The sequence below is a fragment of the Natator depressus genome, chromosome 15 (genome assembly GCF_965152275.1).
Source record: "Natator depressus isolate rNatDep1 chromosome 15, rNatDep2.hap1, whole genome shotgun sequence".
NCBI lineage: Eukaryota > Metazoa > Chordata > Testudines > Cheloniidae > Natator > Natator depressus.
This window is the reverse complement of record NC_134248.1, coordinates 24,550,885-24,571,935: the sequence shown is the minus strand read 5'-3', so window position 1 is coordinate 24,571,935 and position 21,051 is coordinate 24,550,885. Positions and strand designations below refer to the sequence as shown.

Genomic DNA, 21,051 nt, shown 5'->3' with positions numbered 1-21,051 from the left:
ATGGTGTGAATTCTGAGAATGAGGGAGGGAGTCACTACAATGGCATGTCGAAGTTCTCTGCAGGTGATCCAAAATCACAACAATCCTTAGCCTTTACCTGCAGTGCCCTTCTCTAGTTCTGGCAATCACTGTCCAGAAGAGGGCCAATCATGTCACATTATGTGGTGTAGTGCACATGGGGACTGAGATCAAACTTCTTGTGACCCAAGATAGATTTTGATCCAAGATCTGTGAAAGGGAAAGGTGGTGAGTACAGCAACCCAATTCATCACCTATCTATGGCCTCTCAATGTTTTTCACATGTTTGCTTGGTGAGGTAAGACTCACACCCATAAAGGCTGATCTACACCTTACAGATCTTTTTCAAGTGCTTGGATGTTTAATTCAGGCGTCTATTTTTTTCCTTCAGCTATCATTGTCATGTATACCCCTATCCCAATACCACTGAGGAGCGCAGAGATGTTATTGAAGGACTAAACGTTCGCATTCAGGATCTTCATGTTGTGAGTAAAATGTAACTAGTACCTTTTTCATTGAAGATATTGGAGCATAGATAACCACTTAGCCCATAGTTGCAGTATTAATTATGTTGATACATGTGTAACTTGATTCTATGAACTTTTTTTTTTTTTTTTTTCAAGTGCCCAAACTTTTGTTGGTAAAAGGTTCTGGAGGTTTTTAGATATGTAGTAGTTGTGTGGTAAAGCAGTCAGAACAAAGGACTATGAGACAGTAGGATGTGACCAGGAGCAAGTCACTTGAAAAGCATGACTTGGTTCAAAACTAGATATTGTACCTGAGTTGAGTTGACTTACATAAATACCTTCTCAAAAAAAGGACAATGATAGTAACAGGATTATAGAAGGAGAAACATGGGCTAGTTGTCAGAGCCCAGGATTTGAGCGAGGGATTCCTAAATTCTTACCTATGCTCTTGCACTGGCTGTGTCCTTTGGCAGGAAACTTAACCGCTTCATCAAATTCCCTTTCTGTAAAATGGAGATGTTAATACTTATGTACTATAATAGGATGTTAGAGATTAAATTTTTTAATGTTGTACTGTGCTTCGATGGTTGATAAATATTTAATAGCAAATTACATATATCCAGAGTGCTTTGCCAAACTTTAAATACTATTTAAATACTAGACTCTTACTGAAAATGACAAATATACTTCAAGAATTAAGCCTACATTTTCAAAAACCTTCCTTTATCTTTTAATTCTTTTGTAATGAGTTGTTTTTATGAATTAATTACATTGTGACTTATTTATTTTGAAGTGTTAAATAAAGGGAGTAAAGGAAAAAGGTCAGTGATGAAGCCTTTCTCGAGGCTCTCTTCTCTTTTTTTTTTTTTTTTTTTTTGCAAAATAGCTAGCTTTCCATAGTACTATGAAAGACTGAGTTGATGTTGTCATGCTTGAAAAAGAAAAAACACACTTTTCCAAGGCCTTGCATGAGCTTCTGTAAATTGGGCTTCACTTTCAGAATGTTCAGCATAAGGAGGATGAGGAAATAAAACTTAGACTCTACTAATGTATGCTGCTTTGTCCGATCTTACTGTTATGCCAGTGTGGTGCTCTGCTAAGTTCACTGAAGTTTCACATGGGTGCCAATGTCCCACACATGCAGATCTACCTGTAGAGCAGGGGTGGGCAAACTATTTGGCCTGAGGGCCCCATTGGGGTTGTGAAACGGTATGGAGGGCCAGGTAGAGAAGGCTGTGCCTCCCCAAACAGCCTGCCCCCTCCCCCCATCTGCCCCCTCCCACTTTGCTCCCTATCCAACCCCCCCTGGTCCTTGTCCCCTGACCGTCCCCTCCCGGGACCCCGCACCCCTAACCACCCCCCCCCGACCCCACATCTTATCCAACCCCCCCGTTCCCTGACTGCCCCCGCCCCTTAACAGGCCCCCCGGAACCCCACGCCTATCCAACGCCCCCCCCGTCCCCTATCCACACCCCTGCACCCTGCCCGGCCCCCCGGGACTCCCACGCCTATCCAACCTCCCCATCTCCCTGTCCCCTGACTACTCCACTCCCCCCCCGAACCTGCGCCCCATCCTACTGCTCCCTGGGGCCTCCTGCCCCTTATCCAACCCTCCTGCCCCCTTACCATTACCCTTACCCTTACCATGCCGCTCAGAGCGGCAGGCCAGGCTTATTTCAAAGCCTGGGAGGTGGGTGGGCGCAAGCTGCGCTGCCCGCTCGGCGGTGTTGCTGCAGGGGAGGGGCCGGGTGTGAGCCTCCCTGGTTGGGAGCTCAGGGGCTGGGCAGGATGGTCCCGCGGGCCATAGTTTGCCCACCCCTGCTGTAAAGGAAGAACCTTAATCTTGCTGGTTCAGTTTATTGTAGTTCAAGGGCAGCCATAATAATATTAACTACCACTTTCAGCAGCTATTCCATTGTGACTTGCAACTGGCCACCTCTTCTACATAAGTGTGATCTGTGCAGATGACAAGTTCCACCATACAATGCTGCATCTTGATCCAAGTGATGGATTGCTTGGATCAAGAATGGCACATTATTTGGTAAGAACTATAGTCTCTGTGGTCTGCATCTCTGTATTAAAATCAAGGCAGCTGCAATTCCTTCCACTTTATGTAGGGTTAGGTCTGCCCTTGGGGCTCCTAGCAAGTTAACAATATGACCCATAGTTGGGCAAAGTTTTGGTGCTCCTCCTGTAGTTAAACTTTCATCTACATTTTCGATTACCACTAATTTTTCCTTTGACAAAGGTGCTGCATAAAACTGAGGATTACTTGCGACAAGTATTATGTAAAGCATCAGAATCCATCTATACCTGGGTTATCCAAGTGAAGAAGATGAAAGCCATTCATCATGTACTAAACCAATGCAGTTTTGATGTCACAAATAAATGTTTAATTGCTGAGGTTTGGTGCCCAGTAGCTGATCTGCCAAACTTGCGTCGAGCACTCGAGGAAGGATCAGTAAGTCATTTTATGTGGTTGGTGTGCACACAAATTCGAAACTTTGAATGTTTTGAGCCAACAATAAAGATAAGGAAAGAAATAAAACAATGTTACTTGAGAGGGAAAAGAGCTGGACATAGGTAACTCCCTACAGAGGTTAAAGGGCCCTTGTGGGCTCTCTCCAACACTGTAATTGGGTAGAACCCCTGTTGGTATCAGTTGGAGTTTTTTTGAGAGTAGGGACTGCAGGATTGGGCTTAAGGAATGAGTTGGCTCATAAGGCCATGTGAAATCACCCTAGAAGGCACTAATTTGGCCCTATTATAAAAATGATAAAATTAGCTTTATCAGAATAAGCTTGGTGTTACAGTAAATTAGACTATTTGTAATAGCAAATCTTGTCTTTGTTTCATAAGTGTCTGTTACTTATCTAATTTCATATTCTGTAACTGTTTGCTCTCTTTCTGTAAAAAGATTTAAGTATAAACTGGTCATTGTGGATATTTTTAGTAGAAAGAGAGGCAAATGTTAGACTTAGTGCACTTGAAGATTGTTGCAGATCTGAAAGTTACTCAAACTGCAGTGTACTTCAGATATAAGAAAGTACGTTTCTGTTATGAAGAGAAGTCCCTTACAATATCTGTTTCAGTGGACATTGTCAAAATCAAAATTATTTCTCTTCTGGGTTAGCAAAGTACATGCCCAGTATGATTTAATATAATTTATCTTTTGTCCCTTTTCATTCTATAACTAGAGAAAGAGTGGAGCTGCGATCTCTTCATTCATGAACACCATACCAACAACAGAAACGCCTCCAACTTTAATACGTACCAATAAATTCACTTCAGGGTTCCAAAACATTGTTGATGCTTATGGAGTTGGGAGTTACAGAGAAGTTAATCCAGGTTTGTGTCAACTGACAGTTGATGAAATCTTGCACTGCATTAATTATTTATTCATTTCTCCCTGCCTCAGTAAAAGGGCATGTGCTTAAGTATCTTGCTGAATCAAGCCCTTAGTAAAGGGGGAAATGGTGACTTCTACATTCTATTGTTAATGGCCATTTTTAATTTTCAGTATTTTATCAAGAATGCAAATAGTGCTCTGAGGAACAAGGAAAGATCTGATTTCCAGTGTATTCTCTCAGCACCGCGAATGGTGACAATAGTTAATTATGGTATCTCCACCCATTATCTTGGTAATTTGTTTGCTTTTGTGAGAGAAGAATTGGGAAGAAAAGATAATCATGAAAATGGGAAACCTTAGTTATGGTATTGATCTTACACAAGTATGGAGTCGGTCATCCAGAAGGATTCCAAAGTACTTTAATAACTGTACAGAGTCTGTGTATGCATTGCTGCAGCCATCTCTGGCATGACAATGAAGATAAGATTCTACTAGCTTTACAGATTAAAAACAAATCTTTATTTTTTGCTCATGTTAGCCATGTGGAGTCAATACAACAATGGGGAGAGAGCTGGATTCTCTTTTTGCTCATGCATCATTATAATCAGAATTGTTAACTAATTTCCAATTGCAGAATCCTCATTAGTGGTGGTCCTGCATGAGTCAGAACCAACCCAGTTTAAGTGTGTGGGGCTGGGAGCTCGAGCATCTTTGAATATGTAAACTCAACAAACTTGATATGGAGTGTCTGTGAGACGATAAAAATAGAACTCCATCATACCATATTTAGGATTACATTACAGAATGTAACCGCTTCTTTGTATTAATTTAGTATAACTGCATTAGGCAAAATTAAGATAATTGTAATATCACAATAAATATGGTTGCAATTAACCATTATGCTGCTTTTTTTTTTTTCTTTTTCCCCCAGCTCTCTACACCATCATCACCTTTCCCTTCTTATTTGCTGTTATGTTTGGAGACTTTGGACATGGTCTCCTAATGTTTATCTTTGCCCTCTTGATGGTACTTTATGAAAACCACCCTAGACTAATGCGATTACAAGATGAGGTAAGCCCCCACGCCCCTTCCCCCAAATCCCAAACAAAACAGTATTTAGATAATTTTAATAGGACAGTTGTTGTTTTTCTGAAAACTCTGTTCTTTGCGCACATATACTAATTTTGGTTGATAAGGCTACTATTCACTCTGGTCCATCTGGATAAAGAAACATGGTCAGAATCTAGCTACAAGAGGAGAGTTTATCTCCTTTTAAAAAATTGTAGTGGTACTGATGGCAGTAGTGATCATTAGTCTTGGGATTTCCTAGCTTGCACGTTGTGATAATCTCCTTCTAGAGGCATATATCTTTTCAAAATATAGTTGTTTAAATGGTAATATAAATAAATAATAAACACATTTTAATTGACAGGGTAGGAATAAATGGTCAGTTTTCAGAATGGAGAGAGGTAAATAGTGGTGTCTCCCAGGGGTCTGTACTGGGACCAGTGCTGTTCAACATATTCATAAATGACCTGGAAAAAGGGGTAAACTGGTGGCAAAATTTACAGACAGTACAAAATTAATCGGGAGAGTCAAGTCTAAAGCAGACTGCAAAGAGATACAAAGGGATCTCACAAAATTGGGTGACTGGGCAACAAGATGGCAGATGAAATTCAGTGTTGATAAATGCAAAGTAATGCACCCTGGAAAACATAATCTCAACTATACATACAAAATGATGGGGTCTAAATTAGCTGTTACTACTCAAAAAAGAGATCTTGGAGTCACTGGATAGTTCTCTGAAAACATCTGCTGAATGTGCAACGGCAGTCAAAATAACAATGTTAGGAGGCATTAGGAAAGGGATAGATAATAAGACAGAAAATATAAGGCCCCTATATAAATCCATGGTAGGCCCACATCTTGAACTCTGTGTCCAGATCTGGTTCCCCCATTTCAAAAATGATATATTCGAATTGGAAAAGGTACTGAGAAGAGGAACAAAAAAGATTAGGGGTCTGGAACAGCTTCTGTATGAGGAGAGATTAAAGACTGGGACTTTTCAGCTTGGAAAAGAGACAACTAAGAGGAGATATGATAGAGGTCTATAAAATCTTGACTGATGTGAAGAAAGTGAATAAGGCAACGTTATTTACTCCTTCACATAACACAAGAACTAGGGGATACCCAATGAAACCAAAAGCAGGCACGTTTAAAACAAACAAAAGGAAGTATTACTTCACACAACACACAGCTAACCTGTGGACTCGTTGCCAGGCTATGTGAAGGCCAAAACTATGACAGAGTTCAAAAAAGGACTAGATAGGTTCATGGAGGATAGGTCCATCAATGGCTATTAGCCAGGATGGTCAGGGATTCAACACCATCCTCTGCCTCTAGCCTCTTTTTGTCAGAAGCTGGGTGCGAACGATGGGATGGATCACTCGATGATAGCCTGTTCTGTTTGTTCCCTCGGAAGCACCTGGCGTTGGCCACTGTCAGAAGAGAGGATACTGGGCTCAATGTACCATTGGTCTCACCCAGTATGACCGTTCTTACGACAAGAGCTGAGCCAAGCAAATTGTGAATTAAAGACTACTGCTACATCCCTAACTCATTCAGCCATAGCAGAATGTTGTGAAATTTTAAATATCCTATTGTGGGTCAAATTCTGCTCTGCTATACTTATGCAAAAGTTCATTGGCTTTAGAGGAATTGCAGTCACTTTCAGTTGCATTGATTTTTTTTCCAATGTGTGCTGGTGCACCTAGTCACAATGGGCTGACTTGAGGACAGAATGAAAACTTTAAATGCTAATTTCTTCCATTGTTTTTGTAAATTTTCATTACACATAAATGAACCTTGCTGCAGGATAGTTTTAAAGAGACTGTCAACTTGAAATCTAATTAATTTAAAAAAAATTGTCCTCAAAAATATGAAGCCAGTTTGCACGTATGGTGTTGACTCACTTTTTTTGTGTATGGAGAGTGCATGCCTGGTCAGAGACAGACTTAGTCCAGAGTAAGGCATGGACTTGATATGGCCTGCAAGATATTAGGGTGATATTAAATGAATGCAAACCACAAAAAATGAACACATTAGCATTCTGAAAAATGGTCATAGCAATAAACTAAGCTCTTAGTAGAGTATTTGGTGGAATAGTGACTCCAGGATAGAGAGAAGGTCTAGGTTTGTATTCTGTGAGTCTGTGTAGAATCTGTGTGTGTCTATATAGGTTCCTCAAATATACAGGTTTAGTTTAAAGCAAAAATGTGACTTTCAGACTACATTTGTTGTAAAAATCTTAAGTAATGATAGTGACAAAACTCTTGCAAATCTATCACTTGATATTAAAGGTATGAAAGGTGAGCTACAAATCGGGTATCTTTAAAGAGAGGCACTAATTTATTAAACGATGTCTTCAATCCAGATTGTCTGATTTTTTTTTCTTGGTTTTGTCTTAGTTTTCTTTATACCCTGTAATAATTCTTCATATGGATTTTTAACTTATAGTAACTTTAATGTGGTCATGTGCTCCTTTTGGAAATGTGCAGATAATGAAAGTTCACATATCTCTCGCTAACAATGCTGTACCTCAATATTTACAGATCATGAAAACATTCTTTGAAGGGAGATACATAATTTTGTTGATGGGTCTGTTTTCTGTGTACACTGGCCTGATCTATAATGACTGTTTTTCAAAGTCATTAAATATATTTGGTTCTGGATGGAAAATTTCTGCAATGTTTGAACAAAATATCTGGCGGTGAGTGGTATGCTTTGTTTACTATACCATTAAAACAAATATACAATGTTTAGAAAAGACTCTAATTCCCTTCTGTTTTGCCTTCTTAAATAGACTGGTTTAATTCCTTCATAAAATGTTATCATTAAGAGGTTCTAAATCCTTCCCAAAGGAGTAAAATGCCCTTACTTTGAACAATAGTACTTGAGAAATTATTTGGGGGCAGACACACATTATTTTGTCTGTAAAGCACCATGCGCAATTATGGTGCAGTATAAACAATAATTCTAGTCATTTGGGATCATTTCAGTATTTTATACTGCATTCAAGTTGATTTTTCCCTCCCGGAAAATGTTTCTTGACCAATCCCGCCTCTTTCTTTGTTTGCAAAATTTATGTAACTGCTGGGAGACTCGTCTCTTTCCCTTGAGAAGAAATACATCTGTGCTTATCGTCTTAAAAATACATGCATCTGTACCAATGACCGCAACCCAACATTTATGAGTAACCCGAGAGTAACAAAACAGCAGTAGGAACCAAAGAGTAATTTAGTGGGGAGCTGATTACACTCCTTTTGGGTCAGCTGATCCACTAGGATTTTTAATGGTTCTGGCCCAGTTGTTTGTTGAAAGAAATATGACTTGGTATACTTTTTATAAAATTTTATTAAAAGCAATAAGCAAACAAAATTAAAACCAACAAAAACGTAACTAAGGCTACACTATTACACATTCTACTAACTAAGGGTTAAACAATACAATGATCAAATTAAGATCAAAATAGGGTCAAAGAAAAAAATTGACAACAGTGGATTAAAACTACTCCATCAGTTAGTAAAATCGATTCTTATAGACCCTAAAATAAGAAATCTGTAGAAGAGATTGTTTTCTTATAAACCCCAGGTAGGATTTTGCCCATGGCAGTGCAGTCAGTTTAGCAGGTTGAATATTTTGATTATCAAAGCCAAATTACTGTTACTTTTAAGTCATGTCCTCGAGTAAATTGGAATTTCCTCTTTAGATTTCGACAGTGGTTGCTCTGTTTCCTTTCTGAACACAGACTTTAACATCGCTCTTCTAATATGCAATAGTTAGCAACTTTTGATAAGCGAGAATTATGGATGACAGTTTGTAAATACTGTTATCAAAATTAGGAACGCACGCAGGCTCTTTTTTTTTTTTTTTTTTACAAAGCAGAATTTCTAGGGTAACTTCAGTCTGGGGATTATTCTTCGGTGCCTCACCGTGTGGTTAATATTCATAAAATGCTAGTAAACAAATATTCATAAAGTACTAATATTCATAAATACACTCAGCACACATTCACAAACTTAAAATAGAAAAAAACAAACCAGGGACGTCTCCTTGTTGTCAAAAACAAAAAAGGAAAAAGGGGAAAATGAAATGCTTAAGATAAAATGGAGTTTGAACTCTTCAGCTCTTGTAGTCTTCAGACTCATGTGGTCTTAGAACTGTCACTGCAGTCAAGATGCCAGGTAATGACGGAGTTGTGAAGCACCTTATGCTAGCAGGGTCTTTTAGTGCTAGGAGACTGGTTAGGCTAATATGGCCACAGTCATTGTGGTCTTCTCCTCTTCAAATGGCTATGGGATTGGAAATGAAATATGGAACCTTTCCTATCTAGATCACCAGTATGAGTCCACTCAGGTTGAGAGTGATCATAAGTTGTTGCAATGTAATATCTGTTTGGAGGGTTATGTGAAATAAATTGGTAGCTTTAGCCAAATTTCTTGGGCACATTTAGCCATATTAAACAAACACCACCACAGCCAGCTGCTTTGTTGACAGTTTCAACAGAGGCCAAGAACTGAATGGTTATTGAACTACATATATCTCACCTATAGTGGTGTCCTTTCTGGTCAGAGCTGACCTACATTGTATGAGGGAGCTTATGCTGACACTGCACATACTGCACGTGTTTTGTGGATAAATAGAAGAGCATTTTCAAGGGTTGCCATTCTTGCAACTATCATCAGTACTTAATTTACCTGGGAACAATTTGATATGTTGGCTGTTTATCTTACTATTATTGTGCTTAGAAATCCCTTTATGCTTCCCTCAACCCTCAGATCAGCCATTTATTTTCTCTCTTTCTGCTAAACAAGAAAGTAGGAAGGACATTCTGCAGAGCTGAAAGTAATACATGCTTACTATTTTTAAGCAACAGGATCTGATTGTGTTTCTTTTGCCACAGTCTTGACGATTTGAAGTCTAATCGATATTTGACATTGGATCCAAATGTTACTGGCGTGTTCAGTGGAATTTATCCCTTTGGCATAGATCCGGTTGGTGCTTTTTCTTTAAATTTACCCATTTGTGATGATCAGTGCTTTACAGCTCATAAGTTAAAAGTTTGACACTGCTTATTATACAGGCAAAACATAAGGGTACATATTATGAGTAAATGCAGATTTCCATTTCCCCTTTCTCCACTGAGGATGATATCCTCTTCTAGTGATTCAGAGAGAGATTTAACTAGTTTCTTCAAACTCATTTTTGCTTGGGATCTTAGCTGGACTTAGAATCCAGGGGTATGTCTACACTGCAGTTAAATACCCTTGGATGGCTTGTGTCAACTGACTCGGGCTTGGGCTTGCGGAGCTGTTGAATTGAGGTATAGACAAGCCCAAACATCTACACCATAATTAAATAACCCCTTAGCCTGAAAGAAAAGGAGTACTTGTGGCACCTTAGAGACTAACCAATTTATTTGAGCATAAGCTTTCGTGAACTACAGCTCACTTCATCGGATGCATACTGTGGAAAGTGTAGAAGATCTTTTTATACACACAAAGCATGAAAAAATACCTCCCCCCCCACCCCACTCTCCTGCTGGTAATAGCTTATCTAAAGTGATCACTCTCCTTAAGGAAAAAGAATTAATGATGAACAACCTTTACATAGAAAGATCACGTATAGTGTCCAATTCTATAAGGTGCTGAGAGCCCTCAACCCCTGTGGCATCAATGGAAGTTGAGAGTGTTCAGAGAGTCCTTAAGGAGAGTGATCACTTTAGATAAGCTATTACCAGCAGGAGAGTGGGGTGGGGGGAGGTATTTTTTCATGCTTTTGTGTGTATAAAAAGATCATCGGATGCATACTGTGGAAAGTGTAGAAGATCTTTTTATACACACAAAAGCATGAAAAAATACCTCCCCCCACCCCACTCTCCTGCTGGTAATAGCTTATCTAAAGTGATCACTCTCCTTAAGGACTCTCTGAACACTCTCAACTTCCATTGATGCCACAGGGGTTGAGGGCTCTCGGCACCTTATAGAATTGGACACTATACGTGATCTTTCTATGTAAAGGTTGTTCATCATTAATTCTTTTTCCTTTTTCCTTAAGGAGAGTGATCACTTTAGATAAGCTATTACCAGCAGGAGAGTGGGGTGGGGGGAGGTATTTTTTCATGCTTTGTGTGTATAAAAAGATCTTCTACACTTTCCACAGTATGCATCCGATGAAGTGAGCTGTAGCTCACGAAAGCTTATGGTCAAATAAATTGGTTAGTCTCTAAGGTGCCACAAGTACTCCTTTTCTTTTTGCGAATACAGACTAGCACGGCTGTTACTCTGAACCCTTAGGCTGAGTCAGCTGACATGGGTCAGCTGCAGGTTTTTAATTGCAGTGTAGACATATCCCAGGTTTCCTGAGGAGAGATTGTGTTACACCCCAAACTAGTCATTTTAGGAAAGTCTATTTCATCTTATTCATTTCTCTTTTATTTTTTATTTTCCCTTCAGATCTGGAACCTGGCAAGCAACCGTCTCAGTTTTTTAAATTCTTTCAAAATGAAAATGTCTGTGATTTTTGGAGTGACTCACATGACTTTTGGAGTTATTCTGGGGGTCTTTAACCACTTGTAAGTATGGGAAGTTAAAGCTAAATGAATGTGGCAATAAACACATGCAAGCAAATAAATGTGACACTTTCTGATCAATGTTTATCTGAGATTGGAAGAAAGTGGAATGTTTTTGAGAACTGAGCAAAGGCAATGTGAATTCACAATGAAAATTGCTTTACAAAAACAAGTCAGTTTTTGCTTGAGATCCTGATTTCCTTGGAAAAATATAGGAAGGCCAGAGTTATACAGAAAAAACTGCAGCCTTTGAGAATTGAGATTTTTTGTATTGTGCTTCTAGAGAAGGGTGGGTTTGGAGCTGCCACTTTTGGGCCCCTCCTAACCTCTTCTGTGTAACATTGTTAATGCCTTGGTTTTATTTGAAACATTAATGTTCTTTTTGTTACTTGGGCCCCAATCCTACAAATATGCATATGCTAAACTAAAGTCATGAGTAGTCTCATTGAAATCAATGGGATGATTCAGTTCTTTAAAATTAACTAGTTGCATAAGTGTATGCAGGATTCAGGCCCGTTTGCAATAATTTTTGTTTTCTTTTAACTGAAAAGACTTTAGCTTCTTCTGTTAAGGCCCTGAGATCACTGACATCCATGATAAAATTTCTGTTGAGTTCAAAGAATCAGGATGTGGCCCCTAACTTCTATTTCTGAACACTCTCAACTTCCATTGATGCCACAGGGGTTGAGGGCTCTCAGCACCTTATAGAATTGGACACTATACGTGATCTTTCTATGTAAAGGTTGTTCATCATTAATTCTTTTTCCTTTTTTATTTTTTTAGGTATTTCAGGAAGAAGCACAATATTTATTTGGTTTTCCTTCCTGAACTTTTATTCATGCTGTGCATCTTCGGGTATCTTGTATTTATGATAATCTTTAAGTGGCTAGCTTATTCTGCAGAAAACTCCAGATCTGCTCCCAGCATTCTGATTCAATTTATTAACATGTTTCTATTTCCCACTAGTGGAATGGACACCTTTTATACAGGACAGGTTAGTACTACTCTTATAAACTGAAAAGAGGTTGATAGAATTCAGAAGATCATGTTCTTTAATAGCGTGATTGAACAAAAAGTATTATCTGAATGTTAAATTAAGCTAATGTCTGACTCTAGTGTAGGGACAGTAAAGAGGTTGTATCAGGATTATTTTAAAAGATAAATGAATAAAAAGCACATCCATTATGACTGACTGAGCATTTTGCTCTTCAACTTCATCTAAGCTTTTCATGTAGATTAAAAAAACCCCAACACACTTGCTATTTCTAGAACAAAATCCTGTACTCCTTACTCAGGCTAGTTTTGATTCTCTTTAATAAAAGGGATGCAGAACAGAGCACAGACTATCTCTTCTTTTTTAGTTTTTAATGCTATTCTGTGTACCAAAAGAATCTTTTTAAGCTTGGAAATTGGCAAGCTTGCCTGTCTTTTGGGGCCAATCCAGAAGATGAACTCCCACAACTGCTATTTAAGGCCCTGAATCAGCAAAACACCTAAGTGCATGCTTAACTTTAAGCATGTCTTTAAGATCCACTGAAATCAGGTGTGACTTCTCAAATGCTGAATCAGGGCCTTAAAGGAAATCAGTTGCTTCTTCCTCATCAATAAAAAATTGATTTAAGTACTTGACAGGAGGTTGTCTGAACTCCTCTTTAAACACCTTTTCTTTTTTCCCCTCCCACAAACAGGTTATTTTACAGAGATTTTTATTTATTGTTGCTATGCTTTCTGTTCCTGTAATGCTTTTTGGAAAACCACTTTATTTGTATTGGTTGCACAATGGAGGCCGAGGCATTGGAATGTACAGAGTACGTATTGAAAGAACTGTATATCTGTAGCATGCATTTTCTAAATTGACAAGCAGTGTATTAAAGGGTATTTTATTATAAATCCTTTTGGCTAAAATTAATTTTTTTAAAAAAGCTTTATTGACTCTACTGGGGAAGCTTTAAAAAGGCATTATTGAGTAACTGTTTCACTTTACTCATTGCTTGTAATAGCCTTTAGAAACCTGAACATAGAATTTCTTTTCCTTATGATTTTGGCCACCTTTCCCTTTCTAACAAATAGATTTCCTAAACATTTAAAAAACAGCAAAGTTAATTTAATTGGACTACAACAATTTCAACTTGCATAACACTTTGTCATTCCGAACTATAGGCTCAATGCTACAAACACTCGCATGCATGATTTGAGAGTACTTGCAGAAATGGGCCTTTTCTGCGTTTGTGAGCTAGCTGCACTGCATCCGATGAAGTGAGCTGTAGCGCACGAAAGCTTATGCTCAGATAAATTGGTTAGTCTCTAAGGTGCCACAAGTACTCCTTTTCTTACTGCAGATATTAGTGCAGTTCTGGGAACTGCACTTAGCTAGTGCTGCAAAATCAGTACAGGAAACACTTTGTGGCTATATTTGTTGGCTGTTTCTGTAACACTTCCTTGGTCATAGATGTGTGAATAAAACTTTTACTGATTGTTTACGATAAAGTTTTAAAACCACAGCAGGAAACTCACTAATTAGATATTTTCACAAGTTACATTTGTCAAAATTCTTTTAACTACATTAGATGTAAGATACATTTAAATTTGTTAATATGGGTAAAGAAAATAATTATCTTAGATTAAGAAAGTATGTAGAAGCATTGAGCTCTTAAATGTCCTATAGCTTGATATGACCATGCAAATAAGAAAAATTGATGTCTATTTTTGCATAATAGGGCCTTTCCACTTCCGCTTTCTCAGTTTCTATGGCCCCGAGGGTATTTCTACATTGCAGACAGACATCCGGCTCAGGATCATGGATCTTGTGCTGCAGAGCTGTTTAACTGCACTGTAGACTTCTGAGCTTCACCTGGGCTCTGGGACCCTCCCACCTCACCGAGTCCCACCTTGCAGGGTCCCAGAGGCTGGGCTCCAGGCCAAGCTCAGAAGTCTATACTGTAATTAAACAGCTCCACAGCCCAAGCCCCACAAACCTGAGTCAGCTGGCACGGGCTAGCTGTGCGGTTTTTAATTGCCGTGTAGACACGCCCTGAGAGTCTTAATTTTTTTGCAATGTCTGCTTTAAATAAATACAAACAAAGCTGCAACTGTCACAGTGACATCAATAATTCTTGTTAGTGAACTGACACTGATACTGTTTTCATTTTGTGCAGAGTGGCTACAGACTTGTTCGAAAAGAAAGTGAAGAGGAACTTTCTCTATTGAGATCACATGATGTGGAGGAAGGAAGCAGCCCTTCAGGCAGTGGGCACAGAGAAGAGGATAGAGAAGAGGTAACACTTTCAGCTACTGCCTGTAATAAGAATGGCCTAAGAGCAAGTTATCAGTGAGTAATTGTATGGGGTGATACTTGGAAAATTGCCATACACTAAACCAGGTTGAGTTCCTGGAACCTCTAAAAATGCCATCTAGGGGACTTTTATAAAGATGGCCCGATTGGTTGGCTGCATACAATTTACATTCTGTTATTTGTGATTGTTCTGCGCTGCATTTCTTATCACAAAAACGTATCAGTTCAGCTTACTAGAGTTCCTGGGTTTTGATATAATGGGAAATAGACAAAGTGCCTCATGCAGCTGAGACTACAATCATTCCTTTTAAAGTACAATTAATCAAGCAGCATCAAAGCTCCCTTGCATGGTTTTATGGGTACTTGATTTTGGGTGCCTTTAGTCAAGACAAAGAGGAGAGTATACTCTAACTTTCTCCTTTTCTTTTCATGGGTTCTTCTCTAGAGAAAAGGCTCTTGATTTAAATTTTTTGAAATAGTATGTTATGTAGTTTGACAGTGGGAAGGCAAGGTGCTCTTGTCCTTAGTGGGAACTGGAAATCTGGAGTCTTGAGCTGTACTCCAAGTTCCTGACACTGATGCAATATAATCTTGGGCAAATCACTTAAGACCTTATCTGAATGCCTTTGATTTTAGTAGGAGTTGATTAACACTCCTAAACTCTGTCCCTCAATTTATTCATCTGCAAAATTAGTATAATACTTACCTCACTGGGAGATTTGAGACTTATCCTCTGTAGGGCTAATATGTCTAGGAAATAGGAGAGCGCTACTGAAAGACATTTCACAAATTATACCACAGTTTCATAAGAAATGGTGTCAGGATTTACGGCAAAAATTACTGGTCTTGGGTTTGTTTGTTTGTTTGTTAGTAACTAGCCAGCATAACTCAAGATTACTACATTAATAATTATCCTTTACCATTATATAGTTCTCTTCATCTGAGGATCTCGGAGTGCTTTACAAAGGTTGATACTAATAATTATCCCCCTTTTAGAGATGGGAAAAGCTGAGGCAGAGAGAGTTTGTGATTTGTCCAAACTTAACACAGTAAATGAACAGCCCAGCTGGGATTAGAACTCAGGTCTCCAATAGACCACATTATAGTACGGCAGAACTGTATGTTCATATAAGATGCATTCAGCGTAATTGACATGCCTACTTGCATTTTCAGAATATTATTTGGTCATATAAGTAGAGAACCTGCTAGAAAACTACACCTACCTTCCTTCCTTTATTTTTATTTTTATTTTATCAGTGCAATCAGCATGTAAGCTTTCAGAGTTTATACAATGGTTTAATTATATAAAAAACTTATTTGACCTTTAAATAGATTTTTGTTTTAATGGTCTAAAACCTATAGTGGATTTGCAAATGCATGTTGTACGTTGTCGCACTCCACAGTATGGATTTAATGTATACAAGTGTATTTACATATATATGTGTTGTTAGTTTAACTTTGCAGATGTTTTTATGAATCAGACTATTCATACCATTGAATACTGTCTAGGATGCATCTCCAACACTGCTTCATACCTGAGACTCTGGGCACTAAGTCTTGCTCATGCACGTAAGTCTTTGTATTCCAATGTAACTTTAATATTGTATGGGGTTTTTGTTTGTTTGTTTGATCATTTAGAATATCCTAGCTATGAAATTATCTGGTTGGTCATTTAAAAAAATCCCTAGTGAACTGACCTGGACTAGTAGAAAGCACATGATACTGAAAAGTGGAATTGTGACTTGGCGTGCTGCATGTGGCATATGGCTTCATTGTTCACTCCTGATTATCTGAAGGGCTGTCAGCTAGTAACTCTTAAAATGGTTCTGTAGATGTATTATGTCATGTGATAATTAAAGTCTTTCCCTTAGTGGCCAGGAATCGGGAAAGCACTTAAGCATATACTTAAGTCCATCTGTATTCAGGACAATATTTAAGTATGGGCTTAAAGTTAAGTATGTGCTTAAGAGCTGTCCTGAATAAGGATGCTTTCCTGAATCAGGACTAGTATATTTCTGAATTTGTGTCATTATAAATTAGAACCTGGGAATTTATGTTCCAAATACACTGCCAATTTCCCTTTAATTATTCATTGAGAGACCATGAGAGAGTATCACAAAAACCACCAGCCTTTTCATATTTTATATTCTTGTTCTGATTTCAGGAATGTGTCTCACAGCCAAATTATATAGGTATTTTATGCTACACTGAATGAATACAGATGCAGTAGTGGTGCGTTGTATGCATGTGAGCTTATTAAAATCTTATTGATTGTGATGTTTCTAAACATTTTTTTAAAATACCCTTGTCTGAAAAGGTGTGCTGGCTTTGCAGAGTGAAATTAAAGCGGCTAGAAAACTAACTATGTGATCAATATGTATCTCGGTACTCAAATCTTAATGTAGTGAACACTGGTCTGTGTTAGGTTCACCTGCAATAGTAACTATTAAGTATTGGTTAGTGGATTTGTGGTTTTAATAAATTAGATGTCGTAAGCAGTAGATTTTATTCTGAGACTGTTTATAATACATAATTTTATATTAGCTATTTCCTGAGAGAACAAAACAGCATATGCAGCTCCAGATAATCCTGTCCTGATTACATATGATTATACAGTAAACAGACTATTCATTCAGTGTTCTGGTGAATGCAAATTACCTGTTACAAAAATATTAATTATTGTGCAGTGTTTAGTTTCTTGAGCACCTTGTGATATACACTGGATTCCCTCAAAGGGGAACATTTTTTGCTCCATTTTCTGATCCAGAAGATTCTAGCACAATAACATAATTGAAAATGGAGTGCAGACTGATTAAAACAGACTCCCTGGGTATGTATATATGTTTCCAAAGGTAATTTTGGAAACCATTTGTTTTGTAGAGTTATCAGAAGTGCTGTGGGCAATGATAATGAGAGTGGGCCTTCGTGTGGATGCAGCATATGGAATCTTGCTGTTAGTTCCAGTTTTAGCCTTCTTTGCTGGGTTAACAGTAGTCATTCTTTTGGTCATGGAAGGTCTTTCTGCTTTTCTACATGCTGTACGACTTCATTGGTGAGTGCTAACTTTTAATTTTTAAAAACTGCCCTTTTTAAATTTTATTTTTATTAAACTCTGCATTGGTTTGTTAAAGGGATATTGTTGGGTATGATAGGCCCAAAATTTAGAATGCGTATTTTGAAAATGAAAGTGTAGAGTTTAATAACTTAATAGTGATACAATCATTTAATTACATTAAATAAATGTAATTGAAATCAGCTTTCTGTGTAATTTAATTTTTCCCTTGCACTGTTTGTATTCATTGTAGGAGTAGGTTGGTTCATATGTGAAACTGATTTGTTACTTTCAAAGATGAATTCAGTGCAAAATATAACTAAGTAAATTGGATTTTTAAAACTTTTGGTTTTGATAACTATAGGGAATTAGTAACTCGGGTAGAAAAAATTAATTTTTAATCCGGTAGTATTACTTTAAACATCTTCAGTCCATCATTTGTGGCCCCAGTTCAACAAAGCACTTAAACATGCAAGTCCATCCCTGTTCAGCAAAGTATGTACGCGAATGCCTAAGTGCTTTGCTGAATTAAGCCTATATTCTTTATATTTCTTAATCATATCTTAACCCTCAACATCATGATCCTTACAAATTTAACCTAATTCAGGGAGAATTTTTAATATTAAATGTATTGGCTGGTGTTCATAGTATGAAAGGGGTAGGAGACAGAAATATACTGTACATATTTGTATGCAAAAGCATACACATCATATTGTCCTGTCAGTGCTATACTGTAGGTTCCCACTATAATAAACATACTACCTTTAAAACAAACGACAACAGAAAATAGGAAGCGAGAAATGGACTGGCATAGTAGAATGTTTCTGTATTTGGGCCTCCTTATAAATGTCAGGCCAATCAATGATTCAGGCAGAAAAACGACAGGTTTCAGAGTAGCAGCCGTGTTAGTCTTTATTCGCAAAAAGAAAAGGAGTACTTGTTAGTCTCTAAGGTGCCATAAGTACTCCTTTTCTTTCCGGAAGAAAAGTTAAGTAACTAGCCCAAAGGCATCAGTGTTAGAGCCAGAATTAGATCTCATGAATTCCTGGCTCCTAGTCTTGTTGTCTGAGGAGTTGTGTATTAATATGTGGATATATTTTTTTTTTTCCCCTCATTACAGGGTGGAATTTCAGAGCAAGTTCTACACCGGTGGAGGTTACAAGTTTACTCCTTTTTCCTTTAAGCACATTTTTTTACATTTTAATAGAGATGATATTGCATAATTTTATTGGCATAAGCAGAGGTGTTCAGAGTTGTCTGCAAATCATGTAATTAGATCTCACTGATGTACAGTTCGTAGAAAAATGTTTTTCACTGATTGCCTTATAATGTAGCCAAATAATTCTGTAACATACCTCCTTCATACAAATACATTGCAGATCTGGAGCCTCTTGTAAAATATATAAGCATAAAATATACATTTTTTTCATGATAAACTAATGTTGTAAATTAATTTTAAAATAATTCTAAAAATAATCTTATTGCTTGTTCTAAAAATAAGAAAGGTATTTTATTTCCAGAAGAGACTGTTTATATTCTTTAATGATTACTTTTAAATGATCTTAAAGACCTTAATTTCCTTTTTGTCATATAAAATACACAGTAAGATTACTCTGTATTACTCATGTGATCACACCCTCATTAACTTAAATTACCATCTAATGGAATCTGGAAGCAGTTAAGATTAAAAAGTGTATGTTTTCAGTAGTTATTCCTAGGAGAATACCAAAAATAGTATAAACTGGTAAATACTAATATAAAATACTTTTTTGGGGCTATTTTTAAAAGTACACCGAGATTTTTTTTCTTTTTTTTTTAAACCTTATGTCTTGAATTCTGCCCAGAATTATTACTTTAATCTTTGCAAGTGCACATCCATTTGATAAAAGAAAAATTAAGGGCAGGTAGGGGAAACCCAACTATGGTTCTTTTTATCTCCCTTCATTGAGGAGTTTATAGTCTTATGCCCCAGTTTTGCTAAATGATCTGTGTATGTGGATTCCTATACCTCTGTGGAACTGCACTGGGTGCAGGGATTGCCCATCCAGACCATTTTGCAGGATCAGGGCCTTAATGATGTCTTTAACGGGTGACTCAAATTGTATAGCAGAATATGTTCTATTAAATGCTCATTCTACAGACCTTTCACATGTAAAGTTCCCATTAATAGGAATTATATTTTTATGACAAGTGCAGAATCAGGCCTTAAATTTATTCTGTATATATTTGGGTTTAAAGACATTTATGGATATAACTTGACTGGAGTGACTGGTTTATCTGATGTTATTGAAACAAAGTTGTTTATACTGCGTTAAGAAATTTTACTTAAAAGGGTGTATCTGAGGGGAAGAGACTGCTTTTGTATTTTTTTAATATCAGAATGAAAATTGGGATATTTTACCGTAATAGTTTGACATTTGTGCCATAAGAACAGCATAAGTTAACTTTTACATTTTTCTTTCATACTGATTCCAAATAAAATCTAATTGCCATTTGCAGAATTAATATTCTGCAGTGTTTGGTTGTATTTAATCGTTTAAAATGAACTCCTGTAGCTCTTAAATTATACCACTAAAATGTTGTCCTATGTAATATTTCAATTTCTTATTTACAGTATTTTAAGAGGTTCCCACTATTGTAAAAAGTTGCATTTGTTATTGAATCTTGGGTCTTTTCATTTCTTACCTCTTAGACCAGATCTTGTGCAACTCCAAACAGGCCATTTGGTCTCTTCTAAGAATAAAGCTTCACTTAGTGAGAGCCTGCATATGTATTATGTTCTATCTCTAAATTTTATTTTAATTGAGAATATTTTCATATTTTTGACTAAAGATCTACTTTTTTTTGTTAAATTCAGAATTGTTGGAGTGGAGACATAAGATCACATAGGTAAATGCCACACAGGATTTTTGCTTTAACTTGAATTGTAGGGTCTGGACTTTCATTGAGCAGCCTATCTGAAAACATTCTGCAATTCAGCCAGGCACTTAAAGGCTTGAAGTTACATGTGTGTTTGAGTAGTTTGCTTGATTTCAGTGGGACTATTCAGTGCTTGAAGTTAAGCACATATTTAAAGTCCTTGCTCCATCAGGGTGTCTGTCAGGGCCCAGTCCTGCAAACTTCAGTTACTTTTACAGGAAAGGCTGACCTCTTTGCAGGATTAAGGCCTGAAAATACACTCTGGAGTTAGTAATAGATTGTTAGTTTACATTTTTATTCTTTTAGTAGATTCCCTAAACCTGC

The 21,051-nt window shown here is 37.4% G+C and overlaps 1 protein-coding gene across 1 annotated transcript in view; it reads left to right on the top strand.

Moving 5' to 3' along the window:
• The window catches only part of LOC141999540 (V-type proton ATPase 116 kDa subunit a 2-like), a 51,326-nt gene extending 30,818 nt beyond the window's left edge, over positions 1–20,508 (top strand). Inside the window, exons 26-38 of the mRNA XM_074973080.1 lie at positions 410–503; positions 2,734–2,946; positions 3,683–3,833; positions 4,766–4,905; positions 7,446–7,603; positions 9,797–9,887; positions 11,349–11,467; positions 12,248–12,458; positions 13,153–13,272; positions 14,620–14,739; positions 16,208–16,325; positions 17,637–17,808; positions 18,929–20,508. Coding sequence (XP_074829181.1) covers positions 410–503; positions 2,734–2,946; positions 3,683–3,833; positions 4,766–4,905; positions 7,446–7,603; positions 9,797–9,887; positions 11,349–11,467; positions 12,248–12,458; positions 13,153–13,272; positions 14,620–14,739; positions 16,208–16,325; positions 17,637–17,808; positions 18,929–19,031 — 1,810 coding nt within the window. The 3' untranslated portion in view covers positions 19,032–20,508. The remainder of the gene's footprint in view (positions 1–409; positions 504–2,733; positions 2,947–3,682; positions 3,834–4,765; positions 4,906–7,445; positions 7,604–9,796; positions 9,888–11,348; positions 11,468–12,247; positions 12,459–13,152; positions 13,273–14,619; positions 14,740–16,207; positions 16,326–17,636; positions 17,809–18,928) is intronic.
• The last annotated feature ends 543 nt before the right edge of the window (positions 20,509–21,051 follow it).